This window comes from Helicoverpa armigera, chromosome 24 (genome assembly GCF_030705265.1).
Source record: "Helicoverpa armigera isolate CAAS_96S chromosome 24, ASM3070526v1, whole genome shotgun sequence".
Taxonomy (NCBI): domain Eukaryota; kingdom Metazoa; phylum Arthropoda; class Insecta; order Lepidoptera; family Noctuidae; genus Helicoverpa; species Helicoverpa armigera.
The window spans coordinates 5,817,581-5,838,537 of NC_087143.1; the positions used below are offsets into that span (position 1 = coordinate 5,817,581).

Genomic DNA, 20,957 nt, shown 5'->3' on the forward strand with positions numbered 1-20,957 from the left:
ACGGATGTCCTCTACACATTTACTAAATTAGCTTCGTGTAAATTAAGGAGATTTCGACATTCATATTAGTTGTTTGTGATTGCTGGATTGTAATAGACACATGGTTTAAAATCACAACAGGCCGAATCTGTAGTGTGGTATCGTATCAGGAAAATTTATGGTAACAGGTAAATTAGGAGACAATATGGAGGTTAAAGTATCAGTTTAGGTATAATTTACATTTCATTACGTTCATGAAAATCATCTGGTTACGGTTACCCTTTTCCCAACAAAGTTGTCTACCAGTCTCATCAGATACAGCTGAGTATAACTGTTTTAAGTACAAGAAATGACTGCCAACCTGATCTCCTCAACCCAGTTACCCAGGCAACTCAATACCCCTTGCTTGATAAGACTAGTTGTTAGACTTACTGGCTTGTATCTACTATCTAACAACTGCCAAAGATGTTTAAACGACAACGGGGATCTACTAGTTTGTCGTAAGTTTCGGAACACGGAGGAACTCGTCACGACAACAAGGTCATTAACCTAACCTTATGATTGATTCTTACGGCCAGCATGACTTCATAAAATAAAGCTCAATTTCTTTAATAAAATTATTTTCAAATGGCTACTACCTATAAAAAATCGACAAAAGTAATATTTCAATGTAAGAAAATAATTTTAGAATTAAAAATACATTTTATATTCCATAAATCTTACAAATTAAATCCTACAATATAACGCCTCATAACAATAGAGTGGACTTTAATATTTGAAAAAATTTAATATTTGGCAATAAAAAAAACATTTCTTCATATTCACGAAATAAAATGGAATTAAAATATTGTAAAAAATATTTTCAACAATTTAACACACAATGACAATATCACACCTCGCAACAATAGATTGTCATTGTTCAATATTTCACAATAAAAAATAAAAGTCAATATTTTAAATTCCCACGCATTGTTTTTTATAAAACATTTTTCTATCCAAAAATATTTATCTCAAATTATAGGAATAATGATTATTTTTGTGAATACAATTTCATTTTTCATAATATTTAATTAAATAAGAAGGAAGCATTTCTAGTAAAATATATTTTTTTATTCAAATTTACAATTACATTTGCATTTCTATTGTGTAGGTGTGTGTCTGTAAGTTGCCGACTACTTCAATAATATTTTATTATTCATTTTTATTTACATTTCCAAAAAGATTTTTTAATAAAATTAAATGTCAAATAACTGGTTGATACAATTCTGCACTGTTTTGGCACTGTTTGTATTTAAATAATTTTATATGTAAAACTTTTGAAATAAACCTACTTGATAATGATTAAATAAAGCTTTTTGTTTGGTCTAAAAGAACCCTTAAAAAATAAAATGGACATTTTAATAGGGAATTTAAGGTCACGGTGTATTTAAGATTTTTTATTAAAAGTTGTAGGAAATAGTAGATACTATATCTTTATAATTATTGCACCAACCATTGACCATAGTTTCGGGCTTATGAACTTACTCGTCTTTTTGTACAAATACAAAACACACAAATATAATATTGTTCATTATTTTAGACCATTGGCAAAAGTTTTCTAAGTTTCACTGAAAAAAAAAACCTAGTTCAAAAATACACCGTGACAACGTGACAATTCAAACTACCAATGCACACAGAAATCTCTGGTGTTTAACAACGATACAAAAACACGGGTACAGAGATAATCCTCTAGAGAATCAGTTAACTTCACCAAAAATAAACTGAAAATTGCCAGTGACGTCACACGCGGCATTGTCAACGCTTGTTACAACGTTAAAATTCATAAAACGTCAGTATACTGGTGTGGTACAGTTTTGTGTTGAATTTTTCAGAACATATGTATTGAATTGTGCGTTGTGATGTAAGTTGATTTGGTGATAAAGATGATCATCATCTTCATCAACTCATTAGAACGCTCATTCTTGAAAAGCGCCTTTCACAGTTCATACGAGGAGCCAAAGGCTAAAATAACTGACAATAAGTTTTATAAAGCGGTATCAAGTTGCCGAGGTAACCGGGTTGAGGAGATCTGATAGACAACCGCTTCATGTAATACACTTCCTCAGCTATATCTAGTTATACTGGAAGTCGAGCCCAGTGACTTAATAATATATATTGACTTAGTGTAGCCTGATCTGTAATCAAGATACGATACATTCTATAACAAACATTCAGTTTATCTATCTGTTGTGTTGCTTACTAGAGATACGAACGGGAACGGCTGTTACTCGATAAGTAGGTGCTATAAACACTAGGCAACCCGCAACCGTGACGTAGCAATTTCTACAATCTACCTGTAACTTCTAAGAAAAACACCAGTAAGATACCTAGTTCCACACACTTAAAGATAAAACTAAGAAAACTTGACCAATAAAACGATATCTTACTCCAAGAAGTCCTAAGTCTTATCAAGATCCTATATAAAACTTGCATTAAGGATTCGCCAAGTTTTTCCTTTTGTGCAGCGGATAGTCGCAAGTTTGAAGCCTGGGTGCATACATAACGAGAACATTTGTGCAGTCGGTACTACGTGACAAGAATTTAGACTGTAAGATACGACTGTGCAAATGTGCTGTTATATAATAGTGTATTACATTCCTTGTACTTAGTTTTTTTTTCTTGTTGAAATAGACACCTGTGTATTTTTTTCTAATTTCATCAATTTATTTTGGTTGACCAGGTGCAGTTTAATATGTCAATTTTCAAATAACATCAAACTTCGTATAAAAAGTTATCGGCACGAATTTTGAGCTCTGACCTTCACATGCGCAGAATTAATTTATTGGGTCCCTTTTGTGGTATGAAGTGAGGCGCGGGGGCGGGCTAAAGCGGTGATTGGCTCGCAGTGCATCGTGTCATAGCCGACACTCGGGATTGGTTCTTTGCTAATAAATCACTTCTGCGCAGATGTAAGTCAGAGCTCAAGATTCGTGCTGATAACTATACTTATTCCAACTTAATTCACATTAAGTTTACTTGTAGGTAATCTTTGCCTGCTAAGTATTGTTACTCCAATCTTACTTTCTACTACTTCGTATCATATATTATTATATTGCCTAAGTAGCTGACAATAGGACTTATTTACAGTGTATGCTCAGGGACTACTTAATACACTCTTTTAGATGGTTTAGATTCAATCTACGGTCCTATTCTCTCTTCCAAAATCCAGTTAACCACGTAAGCGTAAAAAACTCGAAGGACCTACTTTTACTTGAAACGCATAATTTCTTTGTCATTAAGCTTTCTAGGATTCTGGGTTTTATAAAGTACTACTTGAACATCAAACAAGTGAACTCAAATATCACTTAGGTACATCAAAAAGTCTAGATAAAAAGTCCTGAAGCCTAAAAAGTCGATAAACGCCAGTCGACACATTCTGGCCGAACCAGTGTTGAACTACGTACTATGGAAGATTTGACACATGAAGTAGACCAAGAGCCGGGATAAAACACATCAAAGTTTACAAGAAACCCAGCACCCGTTTTTAGGGTTCCGTAGCCAAAATGGCAAAAACGGAACCCTTATAGTTTCGTCATGTCCGTCTGTCCGTCTGTCCGTCTGTCCGTCTGTCACAGCCGATTTACTCGGAAACTATAAGTACTACAGTGATGAAATTTGATGGGAATATGTGTTGTATGAACCGCTACAAAAATATGACACTAAATAGTAAAAAAAAGAATTGGGGGTGGGGCCCCCCATACATGTAAATTTTTTTTTTCGATGTACATACCCGTGTGGGGTATCAATGGAAAGGTCTTTTAAAATGATATAAAGTTTTCTAAAAAACATTTTTCTTAAAGTGAACGGTTTTTGAGATATCAGCTCTCAAAGTCGTAAAAAGTATGTCCCCCCCCCTCTATTTTTATAACTACGGGGTATAAAATTCTAAAAAAAATAGAGGTGATGCATGCTAATTAACTCTTTCAACGATTTTTGGTTTGATCAAAGTATCTCTTATAGTTTTTGAGATAGGTTGATTTAACTGTAATTTACGGAACCCTTCGTGCACGAGTCCGACTCGCACTTGGCCGGTTTTTTTATTTTATTTTATCCATTGATGTCATATAAAACTGTTCTGTATTGTCGTTATCTTTGTTCAACTATTTAAAAATAATAATAATTTGGTTAGGTTGTTTTTATATTTAATCAAAGCCAAACTTTATAGAGTAAATTGCTGTAGAATGGATGCAAAAACAATATTCAATGTTTATATACTAGCTCCAACTGCGATTTCAACTGCGTCCCGAGAGAACTATTTCGAGCACGAGTATAGCAGTCTATATGTTAATCTTATGCATAAACTATTTTACTAAAATTCCGTTCGTTGAAGAAATAATAAACAAAACACAGCCACAAACACTCCCTTTATAATATTAGTATAAATATCAAGTCTGACGCTTCCCAACTCTTGATCTAAAAGCGACGCAGTACTAGAAAATTTCGGCGCGAAAAATACATTTTCCAATCAGAATTCTGGGCACGTCGCTTGAAAATGTCAACTGGCTGACTGAGGAATTTCATTTCTACTTGCTTTTGAACATCTGTGACTCGACAAAACAAAAGATACGCTTTAATATTGCCACAGTCTAAATAAAATAGGTTTGTGATCATTTTGCGAGGGTGTTAAATGTAGGTTATATTATAGCTACAATTTAACGAATTGATATAATATTTTATTTTTTGTTAAGGGATAAAATTGACAATACTCTAAGGGTTCTGTGTTAGCACACACCAAAGGATTACAGACGTCAGTATAGTATACACTACTAAATCCTTACTTTATGTTAGTTCTCAGATATTAATCTATGCTTCTACCAAAATACCATCTAAATCAGTCTACAAAAGCATATAATTTTCAAACTTTTAACATTGTTTTATACATAGAACATATCATATACGATAGTAGAATTCACATCACTTGTGCTATTTACTTTACTAATTGCAGAAGTTGAATTCATATCACTTCTTCTATTTAAGGAACAGCAGAATATATACATAATATATATCTTTATTTTACTTAGGTATAGTCTTTATTTTACTTAGGTACTTAGAAACGTGTAATTTCCCAATATTTTTTCAAATCCACACTGAACTTTACAACCAGCAATATTCGCACTTTCAAACAAAACGCCAAAACATCAGACTGTCGAATGCATTCAAAATCAAAATGGATGACGCGTGACAATCACAAAATTCGTACGATTGGGAAAACGGACCAGTTGACTGACTACGATTTGTAGATAGACTGTGACACCGATTTGTAAACGAGTAGCTTATTTGTGGTATATCTATACTGATATTATAAAGAAGAAACATGTTTTTGTAGGGTATAATTAATAGCAAAATAACTTCTCGCCCTTCAAATATACACAAAAATAGCGGTTTGCACCCGCAACTTGACAGAACTTTATCTCCTACCAGATTAAATATAGCTCTATTTGGGAAGAGCAAAGACTATAAAACCACTTGACTGCGCATACAGTGCCCCGACGCTCGCCAAAAGTTAGCGATTTTGCGCGTACTATAAGGCTACGATCAGTACGATCCTTTAGTAGCGACCAAGTCTATGACCTGCGAACACGCTAAATTATTGAGGATTTTATTTAGTAAAAATCAAAAAAAATGCCTACATGCGCGATGAAATGGTGCGGGAAACAATCCAGGACATCTAGTTACAAAAAGGATGGCATCGGCAAGTATCAATACCAAAATTTGGCTTCGATTTAATTGTATTACGAAATACCACAGGGGTCTATTTAAATTGGTGGTTGGTGAACCGCGCTCACGCTCGTTGATGTCTTTTGGAAAAGTCCCTTTCTTTCATTAAGAAATTCTAATACGTCCATCTCTTTCTTGCCCTTTGTATTCTTATCGATGAAATTTGGGCTGTTACCTTTGAGGATGAAGTGGATATCGATAATAGTAAAATTTACATTGATTAAAAATGTTTTATTTTGGCTAATGAGTTAATTAACTGACCATAGACCAAATTACTTTTACTGTAATAAAAAAAAAATATTTTCATTTTAGATTTTTTAAGATTCCAGAAATATGGAAAATTGGTCCCCAACAATAACAAAGTGCTGTTTGCTCGAGGCACTTCACTCTCAATTGTTTTGAATATTTAAAACAATGTTTATTTAGTTCAGCGATTCCAACAATGTTTTTGCCTATCTTAGTTTTTATAAACCTCATAATTTTGAAATAATTACATCGTGTACCTATTTAAAATATATCAAGAAATATGTAGACGTTCGATTATCGTTATTTACCAAAAACAATCAGGACCCTAAAATATTAATTCGAAAAAGTTATACTAACACATACATTTTAAGAATCAATAATTTTCTTGTAAGGAGGTCTTTTTTGTAATAGACTGATAGATAGAGAATAGATATTAATTATTCTTATACGATTTTATTGAGTATTTATTACTACGATGAAATACATTTTATCGATATTTTTTAATTGAAAGAGAGCAATCCCTTGCTGAGCGTACTCATGCAACTCGACCTTGAACTGACCAATAGTAGCCGCGGATTATGCCGCGTCCCCCCGCCCGCAGTGGTGAGTCGCGTTCTTAGAAGAAATTGGCGAGTGCGCTCTCTAGTGGTTATTTACTTTATGGGGAAGAGTATAGGTTTCCAACAGTGGAATACATTTTCAATCGATTTAGTAGATTCTGAGCATCTAGGGTTCAAAAAAACAAAAATATGTTTTCGTATTATTTTAAGTATAGATAATTATGAATATTGGTTTTCGTTAGTGCACCTTTTAAGTCAAATTATCATTTTTCATGTCGATCAATAAAACTGTTTTAACTAACTTTCAAAACGTTATGAAATGGGTATGAAAAAATAGTAAATGACGGTACCTACCTACTGAAAGAAACTGTCGGGAATTAATAAAACTGCAAAACAATTTAAAGCAACAAAGTAACCAATAACAGGACCTTCATTGTAAAAACTATCTTAACGAACCGACAATAGAGTTCATTTCCATATTTCAGTGAATGTTAGTTTTAATTCAAACAGCGACGAACTAATTATGGCCGAAATGTAAATAGCGTAATTTGTGTCATTTCAGTTTGTTTGTTTGTATTCTTTGTTATTTATTTATTTTTGTTACGGGATAATGGAACCACGCTGTTGAATTGTAATTATAATATTTTATTGGACTTCAAATATATAGAAAATTATAATGTCTATGCTTCTGGTCAAGTTCTGGAATCTATACTTAACATATTGAAGATTAAAAAAAGAAGTTTCACTCGCATCCAGCGAGTGCGTTTTTTTTAAATCATCAAATGACCCCTCCCGTCTGTGGGTGCAGCGTCATTGAGTGTCAGACTTATAGGTACTGACTAGAACCCACCATTTTCCTTCTTAAGCCCTTTATGTACCAGGGCCGCGGTAACTCTTTCAAACAATCCCGCAGCCCCTACAGTTTTTGGTCCTGGTAAGCCCCACAGGAGAAACTACTAATTAACATTACTACTAGATACGTATTTATTTTCTTTAACTACCACAACGAAATATTGGAATTCAAAAGAGGATTTTGTGCTTACGTTAATGGCATACTCGTGTCAGACATGAGTGTTGTAACCGCAAATACTCACGATTCATGATATATTATTGTGAAACTTTCATAATATAAACATTCACTAGTTAATGTTCTGTGGATTCTCTTGAATACTCCATGTTTGGGTGGGACATTAAATTGGTGGCCTTTGGCTGTCATTTGAACACCTTTCACAGTCGTTGCAGGTAGTAAAAAAAATTGAAGTGGCTATTCTTCTAGCGGGCAGTCAGCAGCGAGAAAGTCTGACAACCAGTCATACCAAGGGATATTGAGTTGTCCATGGTACTGGGTCGTGGAGGTCAGACAGGCAGTCGCTCCATGTAAGATACTGATACTCGGCTCCATGTGGGACCCAGCAGTTAAACGTGCATTTCAAAACACACAACTTACGAGGATTGTGTTACAAAAATGAGAGCTTGACGTAGAGGTACTTTAGCTTGATGATTGGCAAAATGTTTTCACCAAAGGACACATTAGTCGGTTACGACCGTAGCAAAATATTATTGCGGAGATAAAAAATCGTTATAATAATCTTATCTCTGATAACAAAAAGCTTAATGATAGAGATCGGTACATCTAATGTACATACATTATATAAATCCTAACTTTGGTAAAACCCAGTTGTATTTATAACGTTTACAGTTAATTGTGATAGTTAGTGATTTGTGGTTCGTGACCGTTCAAACGTTAAAAGTTTAGTTGACAATATAAACGCTTTTGAGGATAAAACCGTTCAACAAAATACGGCAATCTACGAAGCCTATGTGGTGCAAAGCTTCAGTTGATATTCAAGCTGGATTGATGGATACTGTGTAATGAACGTTGAAAATACTTTGAAAACAAACCAGGCTTTTAACATAAGACTAATTTGACCACGGATTAAAGTCAGCAACCATGCATCAAAGACTACTCAGGCTTATAGGAGCAAACCATCGCGAGACTGTGTCAGTAGTAGAAGAAAATACAGAGAACATTATTAATGGAGGAAATATAACAGAAACTGCAACTGAACAAGATATAGTAAAAATAACAGATTTTGAAGGTATCATGGATCCACGTGAAGACCAATCAGTGTCAGAGAAAAGAGGAGGATTTCAAACTATTCTTTTAGTTGTACTCATATTAGTCTTTTTTAAAGTCTGCATCTGCCTCTGTTATGGAATGTACAAATTGATTAAAAAGATCAGAAATTGTTGTAAGAAGAAGGAAGATCCTGGACCTAATAATCGTACAGTGATTCACACGACTGTTGAATCATATTGATACTGAGTTGCTTGTAAGAAACGCAACATAGAAATTGTGAGATAGAAAATAAACTAGAACTTGTTGATGATAAAAATACAAAGGAAAATGAAGAAGATGAAAAATAAAATAAAATAGGCGTAGTTGAAGATAAACTAAAGAAGAGCCACGGATTCTGGAAGTTGTAAATGTAAGAAATTATGAGCTTGATTTGCAAGGAAACTAAAAGTGTACCGCTGCAGACAATTACGTACATAAGCTGATAATTTACAAACCATGTAAAATCAATCAAATAAACTTGAGTATAATAACAAACTTTTTTTTATTTTATAACATTTTAAACATCTATTGATAGCATCTTCTTATGTTCTTAATTTTTTTCTGATGCATTTCTCGCCTTTTTTTCTGGCTGGTCTTATAGTCACTTCAGTATTTTAAAAAAAGCTTGTACGATACTCACATCTTTTAGTAAGAAAAATTTTGGCATCTGCATTGAATTGGAATACAAGTATCGTTTTCGTCAGGGGAGCATGATATTTCCAAATTTAAAATCTTCATCTTGGATCATCTTCCTATTTTATTATACTCACTATATTTTGTGTAATAACAGATGCAATATTAATGAAGCCACTAACTGACGGTATGTCGACAGTTCCAACGTTATAATGGATCATAATTGCGCTTGTGTGACATTTATGATTTGCATCCGCAGTAATAGAATAAATTATGTTAATCGTTTTAACCGTACGTAGTATTAAGTGCCAATCATTGGGGATTTATTAAGTGGTTCTTGTACTGGTGTTAATGTTGTTCATGGGAATACGAATAAAAAAAGCCTATTTTTTATAAAAATCGAATAAAATCAAGTAAGTTGTTTTAGAAAGAATTACTATTCTTTAAAACCAGATTTCAGCTTGCATTGTTTAGATTTTTTTTAGGTAAATGAGTTGTTTGAACAGTTTCTGTGCTCGAACGAGCCTGTGCTATGCAGTAGCTCAATAAAAAAGGCTTATGGTGACAGTCAAGTGTTGATACCCATTTGAAAATTTACCGTAACGAGAACAACTTACATTCATAGATGGAAAGACAATTCCCAAATCTCAGATTAAACTTAATTGCTTAACGATCAGAATATCTTCATTCAAGCAATCCTTTGATACCTCGGTTCTAATAATCAATTAGCAACGATTTGGCTCGCTCCGACATTTAGGTTATTACGTACTGTATAATGTACATTAATATCTATAGGGATTAAGTAATTACGTGAGAGCTTATCGTTTCAAATTGCTTTGGTTAGTGCTTTTGTGTGTTAAGGAATATTTGCGTACACTTCATTGGAATGTTAAGTTTTATCGCTACATTCATACAAAATGAATACTTGAAGATACGTTAGATGCAAAACTAGACGGAGGATCTGTCAATAGTCGCTGGGAAGCAGTGTTGTGGGTTGCTGAAGATTGAGTAAAAAGCAAACTTTCGGGGAGGCCTATGTCCAACAGTGGACGTCTTGCGACTGACATGACGACCACGGAAAATGAGTTCAAGCACTACCATTAAAAATGTACTTCATGAATCTACCAAAAACGTTGGTGGTGTGCCAGAAAGCAATCAAAAGAGTATTCATACAAAATCAGAGAGTAGAAAAAGATGAATCAAAAAGTCAGATTACGACTAAGATGTCAAATATGACATGAATAAACTTGCATATTAGAAAAAGCGATAAGAAATTAAAAGCAATGAAATAAAAACTTCGTCTGGAATGAGAAATGCTAATTCTTTACGCCTTGACAATCCTTTTGGAATGTTTGAATTTCGTATGTAAGTAAATCTTTGATTCTAATTTCGGTTCTGGGCTTTGATTATATATATAATCAAAGGTTCTGGGGTATTTGTCTCATCATCAACATCAGCCTATTTCAACGCTAGTGTAAGGCAAGAAGGATTATGAATATCCTTAGTTAGAAGTAGTAAGATTGCCACACAACCTAAATTATAAATCATTTTTATGAATATAATGTTTTATTTATAAGACGAAAAGCCTTCCTTTATAATACCGAATAATGCTAGGAATAATAGCGACCAATGATCTTCTTCCATTTAGTAATACCTAGCAATAATGCATAAAAGTGATTTGCAAGCGTTTATATTTATATATAGACATATGTATTTTTATTGTACCTCTATGCGAATAACTTTTTTTTTTCATTCCAGCTTGCACCGCCAAACAGAACCTTAAAAGGCAACAGAATAAAGACCAATATAACGTGGCAGATTTATACGAGGACGATGACCAATCAAATAGGCCCCGAAGTCAAACGGGCGAAGACATAGAATTTGAACCAGTAAACCCTTTGACTAAAGACAAAGAGAAACTAGTCGTTGTAAAGAACATAAATTGTGATGATTTCTCTAAATATGCAATGAATTGTACGGTTGAAGCAGCATTGATGTATAACTCTAGTAGGAAGTCGCCGCCAATGCCTGCTAAAGTTGGTGATTGGTGCAAGTAATGTGATGATTTTTTTTTGTGCGTTTGGAACTATACCCTTCTCTATTTTCTCTCTATGAGTCTTTGTTATTCTTTGATTATTTTGTCAGCAATATTATAATATTCTGGCAGCATCATTAATGTTTTCTAGTCAGTCTCACGGATTTAGCAATGTCAAGCCCTAAGCATCGATTTGTTTGAGAATTTGTATTTTTTAAACCCCTTGTCCAGATATTCAGTATTTATTTAGTACATTAATTGGGCCAAGTACTTTTTTTCGAACTTTTGGTTTTGGTTTTCTTTTTGTTGTCTTTGATATTGACTGTGTTTCGGATGGCAAGTTAAAGTGTAGGCCCCGGCTGTCATTGAACATCCTTGGCAGTCATTACGGGTAGTCAGAAGCCAGTAAGTCTGACACCAGTCTAACTAAGGGGTATCGGGTTGCCCGGGTAACTGGGTTAGGTCAGATAGGCAGTCGCTCCTTGTAAAGCACTGGTACTCAGCTGAATCCAGTTAGACTGGAAGCCGACCCCAACATGATTGGGAAAAGACTCGGAGAATGATGATGTTGACAGTCATTTTGTTTTCAGAGCAATACGCCACCTCACAAACTGTGCTATAGACTGGAATTCAGATTGCAAAGATGTAACGGAGAGCCATTTCAATGAAGAGAGTATCCGTGGCCATATGCATGTTGTCAACAACGTCTGTGATGATGAATGGTTTCTGAGCAGTAAGTATTGAAACTTACAGTCGATTTCTTTTGGAGTGGCGTGGCAAGGGGCGGCGCAGTAAACATCCTTCAAGTCGCTTCGGATTGCTTTGCATTCACGTTCGCGTTAATTCTTCTACGGAGGACATACAGTATGTGAAATAATAAATCGAATTTTCAATAAGGAGGTCTCCTAAGCATTACAAGCCTATTGTGTCAAGTCTATTACAATGTTATTTGAGTTCAGGACTTCATGTATTCTTCTTCCATTTGATGTCATCTCATAAGTTGTGTATTCTTTCCAGCCAGCCATCTTTAAAGCCCTATTTTTATTTTTTATCTATTTTCTTAAATACCTCAGGATACGACGTACTGCCGATGTGTATCGACGGAGCCTCCGACGCTTGGGAGACTTGTTACACGAGCTTTAAGACTACCGTAGATGAACAGAAGAACACAACACACGAATGGACTCACTATGAAACGCACTTCTTTATGTGTTGGTGAGTACTGCAGTTTAGGCAAACGATTTTGAGTTCTATTACGATGGTGATAAAGAAGAAGTTAGCTGCATATTTCTTTCTGAATTACTTACTTTAAGATGACAATTGATCTACTCATGCGGCTGTTATATAGCCACGAGCTCGTCTCGATTAATAAACAAAAACAGCATAATTCATAGATAAGTTAGTTTTCCATAAATTCTATAAATAACAAACAATTTTCAATAAATTTATTTTTATTCAATGGCCTTTCAGTAGAAAATCAGTAGAAAAACAAGCATTTATTTTAAACTAAACTCAAAAAATACTCCGTATTTGTTATAACTGATAAAACATATTTAAAGCCTTGCACAAATTCCCAGAATAATATTTTTCAATCGGGTTTAAAAATATTTCGAATCGAAAAGTTATTTGCACTTTACTGCTTTTCAACTGGACTATTATTGGAAATACATTCATAATACAGGAAATCTATATCAACTAGTACTAAAAAGCTGAAGAGTTTGTTTGTATAAATAGATCGCATTCATCCTAGTAAAGACTGGTCCCATTTGCAAGGGTTTCAATGTTGTAGGCTTGTCTATATCTACTATACATAGATATCTTATAAAAATAGATTTGTCTTCGAAAATACTCAAAAATTATTTCGCTCTTGCAAAGCTACACTGTCCCAGGTAGCATAGGCGATATTTAATACTAGATTTTGCTCGCGGCTTCGCCCGCGTGGTGTGTTGATAAAAAGTAGTCTATGTGTTAATCCAGCGTGTCATGTATCTACCATACCAAATTTCAACGAAATTGGTCCAGCCGTTTTAGCGTGAAAGAATAACAAGCATACATCCATACATCCTCACAAACTTTCACATTTATATTATTACTAGGAAGTAGGATATTAGTAGAATTAGTAGGATAGTACTGTGAAAACTGAGTAATAGTGAAACTGCGGAGAACAGTTACCCTCTTATTATAAAACGCGGTATCAAATAAGTATAGGCTTTTGTACTACCTTTAATCCACCTTTAAGTACGACCTTGAAAAAACGTTATTACAAAACGCAGTTTATCGCAAGTCCTATTACTATCTGTAGTACAAAAGATAAACCATCGAGCCCCCTAGTTTAACTGCAGTACTTAGTCGACAAACGTCAAATTCCAACATTATTTACTTTTGAGGTTATTTGTTTTGTGATGAAAAAAACGAAAGTGGACATAAATATGTGTGATTTGGAATACTTGGATGTGTTAGAATACTATTGAGAGTGTCCGGGGACCCAACAGAATGCGTTATCGACAAAATCTCTTCAAATTACCTGACGACAATTTTCGATATAAATATCGATTTACGTTTTTCGAAATAATAGTCAATTGAATGCATGATGATAATCCAGGAAGATCCTATGATGCTCAACTGGGCTCGCCATAAAGTAAGTAGCCTTTACAGTGCAAGTAGGTTGCCAAAACATCCTAATTAATTGTACCTATACGAGTCAAAGTTTTTATTATGGATGTTTGTTTATGTTCCACGCATAAACTACCACATAGATTTTGATGAAACTCCGAAAATATATCAGATTATCATACAGTCTATTGTTTATTTACAGATTCAAGACTATTTTGGCGTTTTGCACGCCGTATCTCTGCCAGTAATATAAAATGTTTGTAAAAGACTGGAAGCTTGCTAAAATGTACAAAAATGCCTAGATGAGAAAGGGAACAAGATTGTGTGATGAAGAACAGTGTCCAACATGTATCAGTGCATTTGACTGTATAAATAGACATCGGAATAAAATATAATTTTCTACTTTTATGTTGTTTCAAATGTTTCATTTTCTTTTGGTAATTTAATGCACACGATATTCTGTGTGTAAGTTATTGTGCATTTAATTTTGAAGAGGTTCTAATTAGATGCACAACGTCTTATTTAATCATTTAAATCGGGATGAAATAATCCAAATTATTTCTAACCTAAAAACAACTCGGATACGCGCGCTGACGTTCCGTTATACGCGCGAACTCGATAGTTGTTTAAAAGATAATAATTGAATCATGTATATCGTTAAAAGATACTAGAAATATAAAATTACCTTTAAATAATAAAAAGTAATATTTTCAACTGCAGAGATTTTTTTTTTTTATTATCATAGTTATTTATTTTTCATCAAAATAGACTTAACAAAATAATGTAAAAAGGAACGGCGCATAGAATTCGGAACGATTGAACGAATGATTTAAATATTTGTTGCTTATAATCTGTGGATATTATTTGAACCATAGACAAATCGAAGTACTAAACAGTCTTCTCTTAGTCTACGTTTTGTAATAAGGATGTCTAGACTACCGTAAGTACCGTAACAAACCAAGACGTCTTCAGTCGGGTTTAAACCACTACTTGCGGCAGTTTTTATAATAAGAGGGTTAGTGTAAAGTAAAACCTTGCTCCATCACAAAATTAATAGACCAGCAATAATTTCACAAACAAATTATTGTTGTCAGCAATAATTTGTTAGCTAATCCATTAGGAGTTGAAACTACAAATATTGGTTCACTAAACTTCTATGAATAATTTCGTGTTGGGCCCGTGGATATTGGCTATATTTTCAGTTTAGTTTACATTGCGAAATAGTCGGTTTTGAACCGTTGTTTTTACAAAATATATTTTTTTTAACACGCTCTTTTAATTAAAAAAATCTGTATACATATTGATAGTAGGTACTGTAACGTAGTTAGAAACTTTTTCATTTGTAAGGTTTTATTCGTTAGATATTTTTGATACTGACCGGGCAATCATTTCAAATGTATTCGATTTGTTCCATAGAATAAGTTTTTCATATTGAAGTGTGTCACTTCACCTCTCGAGCCCAAGCAATAAACGTCGTGATATCGAATCAGTTTTTCATTTTGAGCAAGATAATTATTCCTGGTACGACAGTACCTATCCCGCAAAACTAGGAAAAAAAGCCGTATGTACATAGGTATAGATTGTATATAATATTATTTTGAAAAATCATTTTTTTTATTTGGTATTAAAAGTAGTATAATATAGCCACTTCTTTGCCTAAAATTCTGTCTGAAAATTAAACTATAATATTACAGTCTATCCCAATTGTTAAGCAGCCAATTTAAATTAAACATATACCTTTTACATATACTCGATTTCTTTAAACCAGTTTTATGAAGGATACTTCGTTAAAAGTATAAAAATAATAAATGGAAAAATGCAAGTTGCGATTAAATATATATATTTTTTGTAATAAAAATTGTATTCAACAATGCAACTTAAAATATATCCCGCCATTTATTTGACTAATCCTTTGCACAAAAGCCATTCTTGCATTCAAACTATCCGTTGTACTATCAGCAGCAAAAACCTTCATTATTTTTTGTTTATTTTTGTAGTTTTACTATTTTCACCCTTATAGATTTAAAGTTACTTACACAAAAATTTCTAACTATTGGTGTATGTATATTACTCTATCGCGCGCAAACCTCTTTACAGATTTTGATGAAACTTAACAGTAATCTATTATTATACGTATCCATAAGATTACATTTCTTTGGAATGAAAATAATAACATAACAAAGCCAACAGAAAAGATTTATTATAAGTGGCCCTTCTGGCTATTAAGTTATCTACGTTTGAAATTCAAACCAGAAGTGCAGTACAGTATACGTATTAATATACACAACTATTAATATACATAACCTAAGCCTTTCACTGGGCTTAAATCTAGACGCCCCGTTGTCGAAATTCTATCAATATTGATGGAAAGTCCTAATATCAGGATTCTCGAAATAGAACACAATAGAAGCAATGGTTATTGTTAACACCAATAACAGTACGAACGGAATTTAATGTAATGATACAGCCTTAATCTTAAGAAATATTCTCTGTCTAAAATCGTAACCTTTAAATCAAGGGAGGTGAAATTTTCTCGATTAACAGGTGAAACCGCTAGAGTTAGGTAGAGTTTCACCTATTTCTACTTTTACAAAATCCGACTTTAAATCGTCATATAAAAGTACTAGTTTTGTAAACAAACTTCTGTCACTAACTGTACAACAATGAAACACGAATTCACATCGACAACTCGACAAAATATTTCAACAAAAAAAAAATACAAAATCCCTAAAATTGTTGACTAACGGTCGTTTCCGACATTCTATCTATCCGTGCTCACTAGAGATAGACTTTTGAACTGTATGTCCTGGATGTTTAACATCCTAGGCAGTCGTTTTAGAAGCCAGTTAGTTTGACGACCAGTCTTACCTAAGGGCGTTGGGTTGTCCGGATAACTGGGTTGAAGAGGTCAGATATGCAGTCGCTCCTTGTAAAGCACTGGTACTTAGCTGTATCCGGTTAGACTAGAAGCTGACCCTAGAATATTTGGGAAAAGGCTTGGGTGATGAGATGATGAGTTAGCGAAACAACAGAAAGGTAATACTAATACGTCCAAGGCCAATTTCGGCTACGACGGCTGTTTCCATATAAGGAGATCAGCCAGTTGCGTAGGACATATTACAGAGCACAAGCATTTGCGCAGACACAGGTGCACTAACTATTCCTTCACTCTCTTAGCCCGATGGGACAGTAATCCGACACGACCGGAGAGAGAACAGATAGATATAATATTGCAAACGGCTACTAACTTACTTTTTGTTCACAGTGCCCGGGCTCTGTTTCGTCGCTGCACGTTGGATGCGCTTTTCGACATGCCAGAAGTTTGTCCGTACGAACAAGCTGTCACGTTGCAGAAATTCTCCGTTATTGTCTCCGAAGGTGACGTTTATCAGGTATTTAAACTATTTCCTTACTGTTTTTGGGGTTCCGTAGTGAATGTTTTAAGTCCGTCCTTCTGAGTAGCGGATGATTGGTAACAATTTATTTTTTATGCGGTTATACTCATTTTAAAAGGGCTATTTATGAGTAAATTTTTTCAAAGGATGTCAATATGATTAAAGTGTTCATAATTGAAAGAGTGCCTTGATTATTATGTGTGTACTTTACGACTTTTAAGATCATGATCAATTTAATATTATTTAGGATTTATGTTTTAAATTGAAATTTCCCAAAAAGATAGGATAAAAGGGGTTTTTTAAAATGGACATTGTAAGTATGTAAATACCATTGCAAACCACTGGATTAGCATGCCCCAATTCTGATAGAAATAATGATTAAAAACGCAAAGCTGTCATCACGCTGTGTCCGACAAAAAAGCAAAAAATGTCGGAACCCATAGTGCGTAAATCACGCATGGCCAGTTATTTGTCACTCTGCTTTGTGCTGCTAACGTTACCTCGTGAACGTATGAAAATTTTATCAATTCAGTTTGTAATTTTTTTGTCCGCGATTTCAATTGGTGCGGAACCCAGTGAATTGGACAAAGGTTCGTAAAAGCGTGATAGTTTATTAGTACATATATTTATTTTTATACCCCAATTTACAGTTATTGAATCTGTGCGGAACAATTTTTATTTTAATTATTTTATTCGTAATGTTTTTATGGGATTCGCTTGGCTTTTGTTTTTTAAAAATTTCGGTAGTTATTTTTGTGGTTCATATTGAAATAGTCTGCATCAGTCCAATACTGCAGTATTTGTTTGTCCCAAGCTACTTTTCTGATTTGAAAAAAATATTATTTACGTGTGAAATAGCCCATTTATGTAAGAAGACTGTAGGCTACTTTTTATCCGCGTGCATCAAGTAGTTTCGGGACGCGAGAAAAACCGCTGACAGAAGTTTATAGAGTTAATATTATTATAGACATACCAATAGTTGATAACCTATCCAAATTGTTCCTGAATCAAGTACAGTTTAACCCTACTAAGCTACAGATCCGTATTTCCCGTCATACACGGAGCAAATATTCATTGAAATTAATATTTCAATAGGCGAAACATCAACTGTCGCTCCCAGGCCTGTATTTAACAATTCAGTCTCATTTGCATTTTATACGAGTATTACAATGTTCTACGGTTCTAGTTTGACAAAAATTGGCTCACCTTTCCTATGCATTACATTCTTGTTTCAGTAGTAAATTAAGTTAGGGAGTAAGTTTTTGGTACGTGTGTTTTTGTGTAAAGGATTTTACGTATGGCCCACTGTGTTAGAAGGAAGGCTATGTTTGTAGAGGGAATTTGATTGACTATGTGTGATAGTTTTTGGACTAGACGTATTTATTTTAGACTAGCCGTTTTCCCGCGGTTTTACCCGCGTCCCGTGGTAACTACTGCCCGTACCGGGATAAAATATAGCCTATGTTACTCGTGGATAATGTAGCTTTCGAATGGTGAAAGAATTTAAAAAAACGGTCCAGTAGTTTTTGAGCCTATTCATTACAACCAAACAAACAAACAAAGTTTTCCTCTTTGTAATATTAGTATAGATGGAATCCATGAGGGTGGAAGAAAAATAATGTAATGCTTGACTGTAATTATGTCCTTCATCGGCTTTTTACCTCACGTTTTATACGTGAAAAAAATATTAGATTCAGATGCAGTGAAAAGTGTTTCAATGTATTTTGATTACGTTGCGGGATCGGTACATGCTTACTGAATGTACCGAAGTATTGTTCCATGTGAACGCGCACTTATCTATGTGCATTGGAGCCACTCATATTTGTTAGTTTTTCGAGTTTTTAATTTAATTGGGAATATTTTTACAAGCTGTTGCCCGCGACTTCGTCTGCATTCTCGTTTAATCGTTCATTGCTCATCCCCCGTAGGTGATAGCGTGATAATATATAACCTATGTGTTGAACCGGCCCCCAGGTAATAGTCATGCAAAATTTGATTTAAATCCATGCAGTACTTTTTGAGTTTATCCGGGACAAACATACAGACAAAAATTCTGAAAACTACTTATTTGGGTTCAGAATCGATTATGGATCACCCCCCAAGTATTCTTTAAAAAAAATATTCAATGTACAGTTTTGACTTTCCTTTTATTATATGTATAAGATAATATGGAGGCCATGGAGGGGCCTGTACTCGCATCTGTCCAAAACTTCTTTATTCCATCTTTCTGCAAACTTACTTAGCCTCTTTAAAGTGTGAGAGTTCAAGTATGAGATGTAGTATCTCAAGTATGGGAAAAGTCTAGGCAGATGATGACCTACCTTCTTTCTCATTCCAGGACTGTGACACCAACATGATGTACGTGAACTGCCCTGGTGGTGACCCCCGACCCTCAGGCAAGTCGCTAGCCAAGCTGATGAACGCAGATGGCTATAATAGTCCATCGTCTGCCGTCACGAACCATGCTTCAGTCCTCGTCATCTTATGTTTGATCTGCCTTTGTGAACTGCTGAAGTAAAACTGTACTGCATTGTTTTAGAGTTTTTTATTTTTGCAAAAAAATAAGTGTTACGATGGAAGGAAGGTTCCGGTGTTCATACTTTGATATGTTTTTATCTAATCATTTTTTTTTAGATTCAGTTTTAATTCTTCCAAAATACCGAAGGTATAAATATATAGGTATACATAACAAAGAACATAATTATGAAGGTTCTACAGAATTGGAAAAAGTAAGTTTTTAAAATTTTACATAATTAAACTTTGCCAAGAAAACTAAACATTTATTGTGAAATTCCGTATCATCAGCAGTTAAAAATCAAAAGAAAAACTGTCCAAAGCAATTACAATAATGACATCAGTAGCAATTTCTTGAATGGCAAGATGCTCCCATGATTCCCGTAAAGAAATTAAGGAGGGTACTTGAGAGCACTTTGTTAAAGTTGTCCAATTTCCTTTCAGTTATCATACTGCTTGGTTGAATTGGCTTCAATATATTTGATTGCTTGCGTTTATTCTGTCCTCTCCAAGGTTTATTTTTATGGGCGAGACAAGTGAAAGCACCGATCAGCTTTGATCAAAGGCGATGATTAATGCTCATTCCTTCACTGCATGAGAAGAGACCTGTAGCCTTCAGTGGTAGGACAATAAAAAGACTGATGATGACAATAATATGCAAAAAATAAGGATATAAATCATTTTGAAACTTTCCAGACAAGGATCAGTATAACTGGAAATATTTTTAATTATATTCCAACCCTCGATCCCAAAATCTAAGTAGGCAATACAAAGTTAGCCTTGCAACATCTTTAGCAAACATATGCCGTTGAATGCCCACAAAACCTGTTACCAAGTTTCCCCCAATGAAAATAAGTAACCCATCAAAATGTAATTCTGAACCCTTTTTAAGAAAGTGGGACGAAGAAATTCCTTGTATCAATTTGACCACATCTAACCAAAGTTTTGGGCTGGCGAGAATAGAATTCAAAAGGGCTTTTTTTCGCGTTACCCCTCCCTAAGAGCCCTTAATAAGTAAGAAGGTACGTGAGAATTGTCGTAACGATGGGCTAGGGACAAATTTGGTACAAATAAGGGATACTATTGCTATAGTTGAGGACAGATGC

At 34.3% G+C, this 20,957-nt stretch overlaps 1 protein-coding gene and 1 long non-coding RNA gene across 2 annotated transcripts; both read left to right on the plus strand.

The window, feature by feature from the left end:
* Window positions 1-10,516: 10,516 nt before the first annotated feature.
* On the plus strand, window positions 10,517-19,902 carry LOC126056539 (uncharacterized). Its single transcript, XM_064041283.1, has 6 exons — window positions 10,517-10,659; window positions 11,053-11,347; window positions 11,920-12,062; window positions 12,403-12,544; window positions 17,208-17,334; window positions 19,676-19,902. The coding sequence occupies exons 1-6, from the start codon at window positions 10,608-10,610 to the stop codon at window positions 19,853-19,855; spliced, it is 939 nt and encodes a 312-aa protein (XP_063897353.1). The 5' UTR covers window positions 10,517-10,607; the 3' UTR covers window positions 19,856-19,902.
* Window positions 13,498-14,348, plus strand: LOC135118676 (uncharacterized). Its single transcript, XR_010277711.1, has 2 exons — window positions 13,498-13,967; window positions 14,145-14,348. It is a non-coding gene; the product is annotated as an uncharacterized LOC135118676 (long non-coding RNA).
* Window positions 19,903-20,957: the final 1,055 nt, after the last annotated feature.